The sequence below is a fragment of the Lagenorhynchus albirostris genome, chromosome 2 (assembly GCF_949774975.1).
Source record: "Lagenorhynchus albirostris chromosome 2, mLagAlb1.1, whole genome shotgun sequence".
Classification (NCBI taxonomy): domain Eukaryota; kingdom Metazoa; phylum Chordata; class Mammalia; order Artiodactyla; family Delphinidae; genus Lagenorhynchus; species Lagenorhynchus albirostris.
In genome coordinates, this window is record NC_083096.1 from 147614755 (window position 1) to 147627055 (window position 12301).

The 12301-nt window shown below is 53.2% G+C and overlaps 1 protein-coding gene across 2 annotated transcripts; it reads right to left on the reverse strand.

Annotated features, from left to right (window-relative positions):
* Window positions 1-642: 642 nt before the first annotated feature.
* Window positions 643-11788, reverse strand: LOC132516209 (taurochenodeoxycholic 6 alpha-hydroxylase-like). 2 transcript variants are annotated; one of them, XM_060142616.1, is made up of 12 exons: window positions 11594-11788; window positions 8358-8499; window positions 7674-7718; window positions 7070-7197; window positions 5976-6100; window positions 5448-5602; window positions 4878-4984; window positions 4605-4795; window positions 4377-4510; window positions 3412-3476; window positions 3199-3275; window positions 643-811 (listed from the first exon to the last, which is right to left on the reverse strand). In XM_060142616.1, exons 1-12 carry the CDS (start codon window positions 11786-11788, stop codon window positions 643-645), a joined length of 1533 nt encoding a protein of 510 aa, XP_059998599.1. The 2 variants fall into 2 exon arrangements, with proteins under 2 accessions (XP_059998599.1, XP_059998600.1); XM_060142617.1 differs by lacking the exons at window positions 643-811; window positions 4605-4795; window positions 5448-5602 and having other exon boundaries at window positions 3195-3275; window positions 4377-4563; window positions 4852-4984.
* Between the last annotated feature and the right edge of the window lie 513 nt (window positions 11789-12301).

The window sequence follows — 12301 nt, forward strand, 5'->3', positions numbered from 1 at the left end:
TGTAATCACAAAGGTCTGATGAAAGAGAAGGTGATGTGAAGACAGAAGCAGGGGGACATTTGAAGAAGCTGATGGATTTGAATATGGAGGAGGGCCCAGGAGCAAAGGAACACAAGGATTGCAGCTCTAGATGTGGGAAAAGGCAAAGGGAGGGATCCTCTCCTACATCCCTGCACCGGGGGCCCTGCCAACACCTTGGCTGTGTCCAGGGAAACCCACTTCCGGCTTCTGACTCCACAGCTGTCAGAGAATAACTCTGTGTTGTTCGAAGTCCTTAAGGCTGTGACCAATTGTTTTATCAGCAAAAGGAAGTGGATTCAGGGACAGACAGGCAGGCAGAAGGGGAGAAAGACAGGGAGAGAGTAGACAGACTGAAGGAGGGCAGGTGATCAGGGTTTAGGTGGACAGTCAGAGACACAGGTGGGTCAGAGACAGATGGAGAGATAAGCAGATAGGGAGCCTGGAGAAAGGTGAGATGAGGAGGGCAGAATGTCTGATGGGCAGGAGGCAGGAGATGAGGTAGGCCGCCAGGTGGGAAGATAGAAGCAGGAAGTGGGCACAGAGGCAAGGACGGGAGAGAGTGACAGCGAGACAGGCTGGCAGGCAGGGGCCCTCAGAGCTCGTCCTTGTCTCCAACAAGCATTACAGGAGCTTCCTGAGCTGCAAGTGGATCCCATTCTTGGGCTTCAGCACAACTCTTGGAATGGGAACAGGGACCCTGGAGGGATCGGATGCCAGCTCAAAGCGAAGCAAGGTCAGGGCCACGGCCACCTTCATCTCATTCATGGCAAACTGCTTCCCGATGCAGTTCCTGGGTCAGGGAGGGAAAAGGAAGTGAGCAGAGGCTTCTAACCCCTGCCGGGCACAGGGCATTCAGGGCTCTCCTCCACCTGGCCCAGCCCCGATCCCTTCCTTAGGGGTCACACTGAACGTGCCGCCCAAGCCTTGGTCCACCCTCTCCCCCTGACCTTTGCAAAGGCCACCTCTCTCCAGGACTAGCTCCTAACTCCTACTTCTGCTCTCAGCAGTAGCAAGTCCTGTTGGGGAGCGTCGGAGCTCTAAGCCACAGGGTCAAGTCACGTGAATCAGTAAATGTGAATTAGTACTTTGTTCACTCGTCCACAGGCCGTTTCTGCTTTCCGTCCAGGCCAGGGCACTGTAGGGGGGTGTGGGCAACTCTCAGGCCCTCACCACCCATGGCAGACAAGCAGGGGCCCCAGTCCCCAGACAGGACAGGACAGAGTTGTGTAAGGAAGTCAGGATGGCAACCAGGAGGCTTCTTGGAGGGGCCACGGGTTAGCGCCCCTCGACCTGCTGGACCACTAGCTTCCAGTTAATGCTCTGGCCTCCTGTCTCCCCGCAGCCCCTCAGTCAACCCGCCCCTGGAGCCTTCCCATTCTACTCCAGCAAGGCCCCTCCTCCCATCCCGGGGGCTCCTCACTGGCCTTTCCAGTCTCCTTGCCTCCCCTCCCTCTACGGCAGCCACGGCGGCTCGGGGCCTGCTGCGCCCTCCATCACAGGGAGGACACGTCGCGGGGCCTCAGCTGGCGTCACAGCGCTCTCTGGGCTGCTCCTCACTCACCTCGCACCTGTCCAGCCCCGCTTCCTCGCTCCGCTCCTGTTGAGGTCCCGTCCCCCCGCCTCTGCCGGCCACATGCTCAAGACTCAGTCTAGTGCTGCCTGGCCTCCTGCCTCTGCCGCCTGCGCCTCTTTCTCCCACATCCCCAAGCAGCTTTAGTGTTAACTCAAGGACACATCACCGTCCCGTGACCAGACAGTGCCAGAAACATGGAACATTCCACAATCTGCTCAGTGAATGAATGAACGAGTGAAAGAGTGGATGAATGCATGATGTCTGTCTTGTAAGGCCAACGTACTGACCACTACACTATGGAAACGTCGCATGTCTGTCTTGAATAGCGGTAGTGGTTTCTTGACTGTGAACTGTTGGAGCAAGGAAGGTTCCTTTCGTCTCTGTGTTCCCATCTTGTAATATATGGTTTGGCACACAGAGGCAGGTTAATAAATAGCTTTCTATTTGAACAAAGTTAATTGAATTGGAAAAGAAAGGACTGGAGTAAAATTAAACATTAATTCTGACCTCGGAATTGAGTTGCCAGGTACCCCCTGTCCTCTGGTGGCAGCCGCATGACCTGCAGCCAATGTCTACAAGGAAGAACAGGACCTTGGCACTGACCAAATCCTAGAGCAAATTCCGGGAACGTGTTGCGTCAAGCCTGTTCTGTGAAGGTTGATTCACCGACTGAAAATTTCACAGAATTACAGGCTCAGAAAAAACTTGGATTACTAAGTAGTTCCAAAGTTATGGAAGTTACTATTTCGGAGGGGATCTGTAGCCGTTGAAGATTTTCACAGCAGTCATTGTGGAGTGTATCATCCAGGTTAACAGCTATTTCATGTGTGTTTTATATTGTACACGGCAGGAACCTCTCAAATGCATGTGTCCAACACAAAATAGCGAGTTTTCTCTCAAAAGCACTTGATTGCCTTCAATTTCATCCTTTTTTGCCAAAATTAGACTCTGTAGATATTTGGACTATGGTATGTAATCCCTGCTACATGTATAGATTATTGGCAACTAGAAAAGGTGTCATGTGTATATTAATATGCTGTTATAACTTTGTTGGGCTCGACTACAGAAATAGAGAAGACACACAAGGCTTTCTTCAAATGGCAACTGTAACTGATCACATACATAGCTTGAAGCCTCAGGACAAGGAAGGCAGCTGGAAATCGAAACCCATGCAAACACGACGGCTGATACAGTGAGAGGAGGATTGGTAATTAAGTAAAAAAGACAGTGGGCTGGACTAGAAATGTGCCAAGAGAGAAAACCACCTTCTAAGATGACTGATACTTGGGAAAAGCAAACATCTGAAGTTTACCTTTCATGAAAAATTCTAAAGCTGAAAAGTCATACTCCTAAAGTGAGGAAAACCCTGGAATACTTTGGAGCAGCCACGGCCATGGCAATGTGGCTGGTCGTTGTGGAAGTCAGGAGGTCATGGTCTCTGTGGCGTGCCCTGAAGACCTTCTTGTACATGGGGACACACACCTCCTTCTCAAAACGTCAACATAGAGGGACATAACTGCATACACCACATATGAATGGAGACAGTCACACACATCAGGTAGCACCCAGTGACACCCAGATGCCCCAGGTACAGAAGGCCTCACCTGGATCCTCCTGAGAAGGGCAGGAAAGCATGGCTGTGTCGATCAGAACCTGGTGCAAACCGGGATGGGTCAAACACCTGCAGAGAGAGCACCGGGGCCAGGGCAGGCGGGGTCAAACTCCTTGCACCAATCCACCAGGGGACAAGAATCCCCAAGGGGGAGCAGGAGAGGTGCCGGTCTGGAGAGAGCATTCCATCCCCTCCTCCATCATACCTCTGGTTTCGGCCACACCTTCGGGTTGTGGTGAAGCCCATAAAAGGAGAGGGAGAGTGGGATTCCTGTGGGGCAAGGAGGAGAGAGAGAAGACTGATGGTACCCATGGCAACAGGGGCAATGTGCACAAAAGGCCTGGGAGCCACCATGAGAGCTACCCTCCATCACTCTGAATGAAGTGGTGCTCTTGCAAGACAGGTGGGCTGGAGGTGACAAAGCACATGAGCACAGATTAGGAGCAGGTAACCATGGCCAGGACTGAGAAGGAAAAGAATTGGAGGCTTAGTATCAGGATCGCCTCACATGAAAACTCACAGTTATCAGGTGTCATCATGAGCCCTCGGGGAAAGTGCATTAACTCATCTAATCCTCACAGCAGCCCTCAAGGAAGGCACTCCTATTGCCATGTGCAGATGAGGCACCTGAGCCTCCAAGAGGTTGAGGGATGTGTCTGTGATCCCACAGCTAGGAGGTGGCTGGGCTGGGATTCAGACCCACTGGGCAGTGAGCCATTGGGTAGCTTCCAACCATGGCAGGGCTCTCAGACCTGATCATCAGCTGCTCTCGGCCATCCACCTGAGGGCTCCTCAGAGACTGGACCATCTGACCCATGACAGTGCATTCCCTGAGCTCCCTCGTTTACATAGACCCCACATGGAAAGAACCACATCTCCCCTGGCTTACTTCTGCTTCTCTCTTAAGCCTTCACGTCTCAAGGAATTAGAATTATAGGGCTCCATTACAAGCCCACATTCAAGGGCTAGCATTTGCTTACTGAGCTCTCATTGGTTCAAGTTCTGTGTCAGGCGTTTTACAAAACCTCCAAACTGCAGAGGAAATATTAATTATCTTGAGGCGGAAACATCAGACAGAGCATCCCAGGGCTGGAAAGCACATGTGGATTTCTGATCTCCCACGTGGTCACGCAGAGTGCTTAGTTCAGTGGGTGTGGGTGAAGTTCATACCTGCAGGTAAGGAGCGTCCATCAGGGAAGGTGATGGGCTTGCTCAGATATCTGCCAATGAATGGCACTGGTGGATAGAGTCGCAGTGCCTCCTTGATGCACATGGTGGTGTAGGGCATCTTGTCCAGGTGGTCCCTGAAAGGTAGCCCATTTGAGAGCGGCAGAGCCAGACAACCAGGGGTCCTCCACTCGCGGAGGGGCGAGGTCCTCCCACCTGCTGGGCGCTCACCAGGTGATGGATGCGCCATCCCCCAGGAGGCTCTGGATCTCTTCCCGGCACCTCTGCTGATGCTCAGGGTGGCAGGCCAGAGCATAGAGGGTCCAGGAGATGCCACTGGCTGTGGTGTCGTGACCCTCAAACATGAACGTGTCCACTTCGGCACGGAGCTCCCTGTCAGACAAGCTGCTCCCATTCTCCATCTGCGGAGGCAGGGCGAGTGCAGGGTCTGCCCTTCCTCTGTGCTTCTGGGCAAAGCCTCAGGCCTCTCCTGCCCACACTCACTCTGGCGAAGAGGAGGATGTCCAGGAAATCCAGGTGCCTCTTGCTCCTCACCTTCTCCAGCTCTCCCTCCTTCTGCAGGTGAGCCTTCCTCATCTTGATCACTCCATCTGTCCCAGAACAGTGGTTCCCAGGCAGAGCTGAGGGCTCTGGGGAACCAGATGCAGCACCCACCGTAGCCCTATCTGCCCCCAGGCCCAATCTGGGTACCAGGTGGATGAGGACGAGGGTGGGAATGGGCGCACATGTCAGGGCAGAGAGCTCCAGCATCGTCTGATCCAGGTCGGGAATCCCCTCAATAGCACAGCCCACGGAGGCTCTGCCTGGATGATGCTGGGAGGGGGTCTCATTCCACCGTCAGCAGCGTGGTGACACATGTGTCTCCCTGCACCTCACCTGACACCCTGACGTCTCGGGTCCCAACCCCTGCACCAGGAAGTACCCGGTGTGGGTGTGTGCCAGCCCCTGAGGAGGAAGCAGGAGTCTGGGCCCTGCCTGCGGGGTCAAGGCCGGGCCCTTTTACATGTGCATGATGGGGGTGGGTGGGCGGGAGCCGCCCAGGAGGAGCAGAACCTGTGTGCCGATGGGCGAGCTGGCAGGCGCGGTGGCTCCAGCGGCCTTCAGGGCTCAGCCTGTAGATGATGTCGCTCTGGTGGGAAGCATTTCTTAATCGGGAAAAAGTCAGATTGCCGAGGTCCTTGATGGCCTGGATGTAGGACTGGATGTTCCTGAAGGGAGAGGATGCAGAGGAGACTGGAGTGGAGGGAGCCTCTGACCTGGAGACGGAGTGGGGCTCCGGGTGGGGATTCCTCAGTCAGCGGGGACAGGCAGCACTGAGGCTTTGTCATTTCTGCCTCACAGCCCAGGAGACCCTCAGTCCTTTACAAGTGGCCTGAGCGGCCAGGCTTCTCCCTGGGCAGGAATCAGGGACCTGTGACTGAGTCAAGGTTGGTCTGGGTGCAATTTGACTGTGGTCCATGGCTCTGTGCAGAATGTTGCTTTCTGTGCTGATAAGCGTCCACGCTGCCCTAACTGCCTCTCAGGTAAGTCCTCCCCAGCTGGTGAGAACAAGGACCCTGCCGTTGAAAGGTTGTCACTGACCTGTCTGTCTGGATGCTGCCCTGGTGGCTGAAGGCGCACTTCATGATGGTGTCCAGGGTCATCAAGGAGACGTGTCCGAGGACCTCCAGATGTGAGTCCAGGCTGACGAGCTCCTCCCACTTGTCCTGTGGTGGGAGGGGGACATTGACCCTGCTCTGCTCCCCCAGAAGGCCTGTGCTGACAAGGCCGGGCTCTCTCTCTGTCTCTCTAAATCTTCTGATGAGTTTTTCTCACTGTCAAAGCAGATGTGTTTTAGCAGTTTGAAGCTGTAACACATGTGTGTAATGTGATGTCTATTTTCTCGGGATCATTTATTATGTAATTAATTATACTCTCTCATAATATTCTGAATCAATTCTGAATTCTAGGAACAATTTATGATGATAATCACCCTGTGGCAGACCAGAAAACATTGTTTCTCAAGGGACAAACGGGTAATCTTTTGTGTCCTGAGATCGGAACTGGACAGGAGATGGCCAACTCTTATAAGCAAATATTTCAAGGCAAGGAAAAGGTTAAGGGACTCTATTTGGGCTCCTATGAAGGGGCGATTCCTTTCATTTATCCATTGTTAACTGAGACCAGTAGGTGCTCAGTCTGGATCAGAGGTGATGTTTGTCAAGACCTGGCTCTGTGAGTGTAGACGTGGCCTCATTTCCTCCCATGAGTGGCTCAATTCCATGCAGAGGCCTTGGGCCCCAGGCCAGAGACTAGTTGAGTGACATCCTGGGATGTCCACTCTGCCACTGAAGCTGCCATTGTCCAGGGCATCCGGGGGCGGCTTGCACCACTATCCAGGGAATGACCCTTGCTCTAATCCTCTGTGTTGAAGATGTGGAGATGAGAGGAGAGTGGACCCTGAATACACTATGTCCCTGCTTTCCCTTGCCTCAGAGCAAATTGTGGATACAAGCTGCTGCCTGGGCACCCCTTTGTCCCATCCAGTTTTGGTGAGCTCTGTCTCACAGTACGTTCTGATTGCATCATTCTGGGGGCTGGGTCTGATGGACACCTGAGGGACACAAGGGTCTGAGAGTGGACTTTGTCAGCAGTGCTGGATGTGAGTGGGTCCAGGTGACGAGGGATAGACTCACCAGCATCACTCGGACAGAGTCGGCCATGAGACCCACGTAGGGCTTCAGGATGTCGTAGTGGAAGGCTGGGGTCAGCATCCGCCGGTGCTGGAACCACGTCTGCCCCTCCAACACGAGCAAACCTTTCCCTGGGCCACAGATGGGTGTGTGTGTGGGTCGGGGAGCCTGGATCAGAGGGACGACTAGGGACAACTTGGGAGGAACCAAGGGTGTCAGGAAAAGACACATCATAGGCAAAGGTAGGAAAGGCTAGTACAGTTCAGGAATGTGAATTTCCAAAATGACTGGTCCATAGGATGTGATTATGACAGCTGTGAGACAGAGGTTGAAAAAAAGTAGGGGGGCAGGTGATAGAAGGAATTAATAGTCAGGCTGAGAATATCGCAGAGGACTGAGAAGTGATGAAGAAGAGGCTGAGCTTCAGGAGGGCTCTCAGCACCATTACAAAGGGTGAGAGTTTCACTGGAAGGAGAGAAATGAGGCTTGACTGAGAGATGAGGTGGTGACAGGGTGCCTGGTACCCGTTGTTCTCCATTAACCAAAGAGGCAGCACTTGGTAAACCTAACTGGTGGGTGGACTGCAGTTGTATTTAAAAGTACTTACCAATCCAGGGGATCAGCATTCTGTAGGCATCGTGAGACTTTGGGTCTGAAAGGGAAGGAAGGGAAGTGGAGGGCACCGAACAAGGCAGGCAGCCCCCAGAGCAGCTGTGGCACCTTCCATTCCTCATGCTGGTCAGCTGGCAGTCTGTCTCTAGCCACCTCCCTCTTGCCTCCCATCCCTGACTCTCTCTGTCCTAATGGTCACTGTGGGCCCAGGAAGGCAGACTCAGTGTCCCAGCAGCAGAACACCCACAGGACTAAGACGGTGAATCGGCAAGAAAGATAGGCTCTGCTCAGCACCACAGAGTAAGAAAGGAGCCTGTGGTTTTCCTCCAGTTTGTGGTGGTTTGGCCATTTCATGACCCAGGACAGGCAACAGTGAGAGGTGCCAAACCTACATCAGTGTGGACAGGGAATTGTCTTCCAGACCTGGGATCATCTCAGTTGGGTTAAAACAAGAAAGAAAGTAAGACAGGAAAGAGAAGCCAGCCCCACCCGGGTGTTGAAGCACTCACTGTACGTGAGTAATGCTGGCCTTAGTCTGGCTTGTGGGCTGCAAGGACGGCTGGTAGGGAGCCAGGTACTGATGGCTGTAGTGCCAGTTTCTTCTGGAATTTCACAGATCCAGGGCCATGTACCCGAGAGGGAAGATTTTCTCCTGCTGGGATGTGGGTTTCCCTCTCACCTGATCTCCCCAGGACCACCTTCATGTAGTCAGGGTCATAGATCAACACCAGGGCTTTCGTCCCCCACAGCCAGCGAGCACAGGCACTTGGGTATTTCTCTACCCTCTTCAGTAGGGGTCGCAGCTCGGTCTCGTCTTGGAACTGTCCCCAAGGGAAAGATAAATCAATAAAACCCTTCTCTGAGTTCCAGTGCTGCAGTGGGGGTGAAGGGCAGGATGTGTACAGGGAGATCGTTCTGGATCGATCAGCAGAACTAGGAGTTTGGAACTATTTCTTCTGACCTGGGCTCTGCCCCAGACCTGCTGGCTGTCCACCTTTGTCCTAAGACCACATTCTGTTCCCTTGTCGGGTAGAGCCCTGGGCCACCAGTACGAACTGCCTACAGAAACTTACATCAGGGAATCACTCCCTGGTGTAGAAAACTTTGGGAGGTGATTCGTACAACATTTGCATGAGCAATTTATGATAATTCGTATCACTTAATAAGCAGTTTTGTCATAGAATTTTAGTTAGAGAATAAAATAGATTATATTAAAAAAATAAATTTATATATTAATTTCCTTTTGCTTACTGATTGCTATATATCATCAATATTTTCCCAGCATACATGTAAATGTTTGCTAATATGAAAGTGTCGGATGTATATGGCTAAGTGAAAAAAACTAAGTACTAAATTGTATGTGTATATATTATTATTTTTTTATTATTTTTGTGGTACGCGGGCCTCTCACTGTTGTGGCCTCTCCCGTTGCGGAGCACAGGCTCCGGACGCTCAGGCTCAGTGGCCCTGGCTCACGGGCCCAGCCGCTCCGCGGCATGTGGGATCTTCCCGGACTGGGGCACGAACCCGTGTCCCCTGCATCGGCAGGCGGACTCTCAACCACTGTGCCACCAGGGAAGCCCGTGTATATATTGTTTTACATATTGAGCGTATACACAGTGATAGGATAGATTCTGGATGTATACATGAAAATGGTATTGAACTAAGGTTCTTATATGTGTATTTTAAATCTTATTTTCACTTACCAATAACCAGAAACTTTTATGCACTTCCCACCGCCCAGAGGAATCTCTTGAAACTCCTCATGTTGGACCACAAAGACCCTTGCTTTCTGGCTTTACCCTCTCTATTCTTGCCTCCGGCCGGGCTGGTGAGTCCACAGGACCCATTGCTCTGCCCGCAAAGATGCTGCTGCCTGTGCGCCTTGCACTGGCCCCACCTGCTCACACTTCTAGGCCTCTGCCCAGGTTCTTTCCTCTACCTGGTGTGCCCCTCCTCTTAGCCACAGAGCAACTGCCTCTCCTTAACCTTGCAGATTCAGCTTCATTGTATCACCTCTGGATTTCTCATCAACATTTGGTCCTAGGCATGTTCCATGCAGTCACCTCGTCTTTAATTCAATGGCTTCTGTGTAACTCAAAGCATCCCCCTGCCACTTTGGTATCTAATCTCTGCCTGCATCCTTCTACCATCAGGACTCACCAGCTCTGAGGCAACTTGCCTACTGTGGGATGGGTTCCTTCACTGAGCACGTATTTACTGAGCATCTACTATGTGCCAGGCACTGGTTTAAGGCACTGAATGAGGATGCGGCTGTAGATGCTTGTCTGTTTGGAGCCTCCAGGAGGAGACAGCGAGATTGAGGACATGACAACCGTAGGGGCTCATGAATGTGTGATGGAGGGAAGACCAGGCCTCTGGGGAAGCTTTGTGGAAGGGGCCCTAACTCAGATCTGGACATTAGAAAGCTCTTCGTCATGCTCTTGCTCATTCGTCGAGTCATCATTTACCAAGATGCTCTCGGGTTACAAAGAAGAACCAGAGGCAGGCTCTCCCAGAAGGAGCTCACAGCTATGACACTGCAGACAAAACTAGCTGAATCCGGTTAGCACTGCCTTATGAGAAGGACAGCCAAGGGAAGAAGGATTGTCCATCCGCTCCTGGGAGACCCGGAAAGACATCTTGGAGGAGGTGGCTTGGAGTTGGGCCTTTGTAGACAGACATATGAGGGACAAGATCATTCCAGGTAGAGGGCACATGGGAGCAGAGTCCCAGAGGCCAGAATGCCCAGGCAGGCGGGGAGGACGCTGAGTAACCTGGGGTGCAGGAGATTAGGAAGGAGAGGGGAGAGAGGTACTGGGCCAGCCCACATGGGGCTCGGGCTGTTTCCGGTTCCCGTCTTTGGCTCCACTCTACTCTAATCACGCTGCAGAGAAAGGGAGGCCTCAGCTTTCTGCAACCCCTGATTTTCTCCCAGCATTTGTTCAGTCCACAAACCCTTGATGAGCCCCTCTCCAGGTGACCCCTGGCTTGGCTCTGAGCCCCCCGCCGACCAGGCTAGTGCTGCAAGTGCTGGGTGGGTAGGCGCTGCCCCTGCCCAGCCTGCAAGCCGCTCCTTCCCTCCTTCCTGTCCCTCCACACACTGGATGGGCAGCCCTCTGCACAGGCTCCGTGCAGGGTGCTGGGGGTGAGGGGGATTTCACGCTCGGTTCCGAGAGCACATAGTCCACTGAGGGAGGACACCAGGCGGGTGACCTCACCCTGTGGATGCTGCAACTCAAATGTCAGTTCTCCTTACCTGGCATCATCCTGGGAACCTCGCTCCTGTGTGCCAGCAACTTGTCAGGGTTTAAGCACCGAAATCAGGAGACTGGAAAATTCCTCAGTCTTAAACCGAGCCAGTTTGTCCCTACAGCTGACGTAACCCCCCACCCAGCAGGTGGGCCTCTTTTCCTGTGACCTGACACCTTCCTAGATTCCTGTCTGTCATCTCCACGGACAGTGAGCCCACGGGGCAGCGTCCATCAGACTGATGTCTGTGCTCCCAGGCAAGCTCAGGGCCAGGCAGAGAGGATGCGATTGAGGGATGGGGCAGGGAAGCATCTAGAAGCCTGTTCTATGAGAACAGCTGAAGCTGCTCAGCCTGGAGACAGGGGAGACTCAGGAAGGAAGAGCCACTGTCCTCAAAGTGCAGGGCTGCCAGGACAGCCTGCAGATCTCCCTAAGGAAGGAGTGTCTGACAGACCCAAGGACACCAGCACGGGGTCCTGGGAGGGAGGGAGCTCCCCGGACTGGGATGAGGAGCCAAGACCTGAGAGGTATGCTGGGTCCTTTTGTGAGGCCACGTGCTCGCCCCACAACAAGGCTTCGTCCCATGGGCTTGCTCACCAGGACCATGGTCTGAGAGCCCCGGCCCTCCCTGCCCTCCCACTTCCCCGTCCCACTCCATCCTACCTCCTGCATGTGCCCATAGAGCCAGTGGGAAGGAGGAGACGGGAACTGCTGGAGGGCTTTGAGCAGCCACTGTCTGTGCAGGTAGAGCTGTGCTGCCTTGAGCAGAAGCAGAACCAGGCCGAGCAGGGAGGCCACCTGCAGGAGCCCAGAGACACCGCCCAGGGCTCTGGGGGTGCTCAGTGTAGAGACACTCATGGTGCAGCGGCTTCTGGATTGCTGACTGTCCCTGAAGGTGGCTGACCTCCCCTGAGCACCCAGCCTGGTCAGGGAGGCTTGCCCCGCCCACCTAGGGGAGGGTGAAGGTGAGGGCAGAGCTCAGACCTGGGTCTCCAGGGTTGATTAACTGTGGAGGATGCACTTCTGGAAACAGTGTGAGAAAAACTTCCTCAGCTGACAGTGACAATGGCCAAGCGCAAACCCACTTTCCTTCTCCATATTACCTACCAAATATTTAATGAGCACCTACAACATGTCAGGCAGTCTGCTAAGTGCTGGGACACAGCTGCAAGCAAAGCAGACATGAATCTTGCTGACTTCAAGACAGTCATAGTCTAGTTTACCAATGTTCAGTAGATTTGGTTGGTTTTATTATCATCCCATTTCAGAGGGGAAAACTGATTTCAGAGAAGAAAAGTGATGTGGCCAGAGGAAAACAGCCTCTGCTTGTCCCAGTTGAAACTGAAATCCTTCTCTGTTGGACTTCAAAGC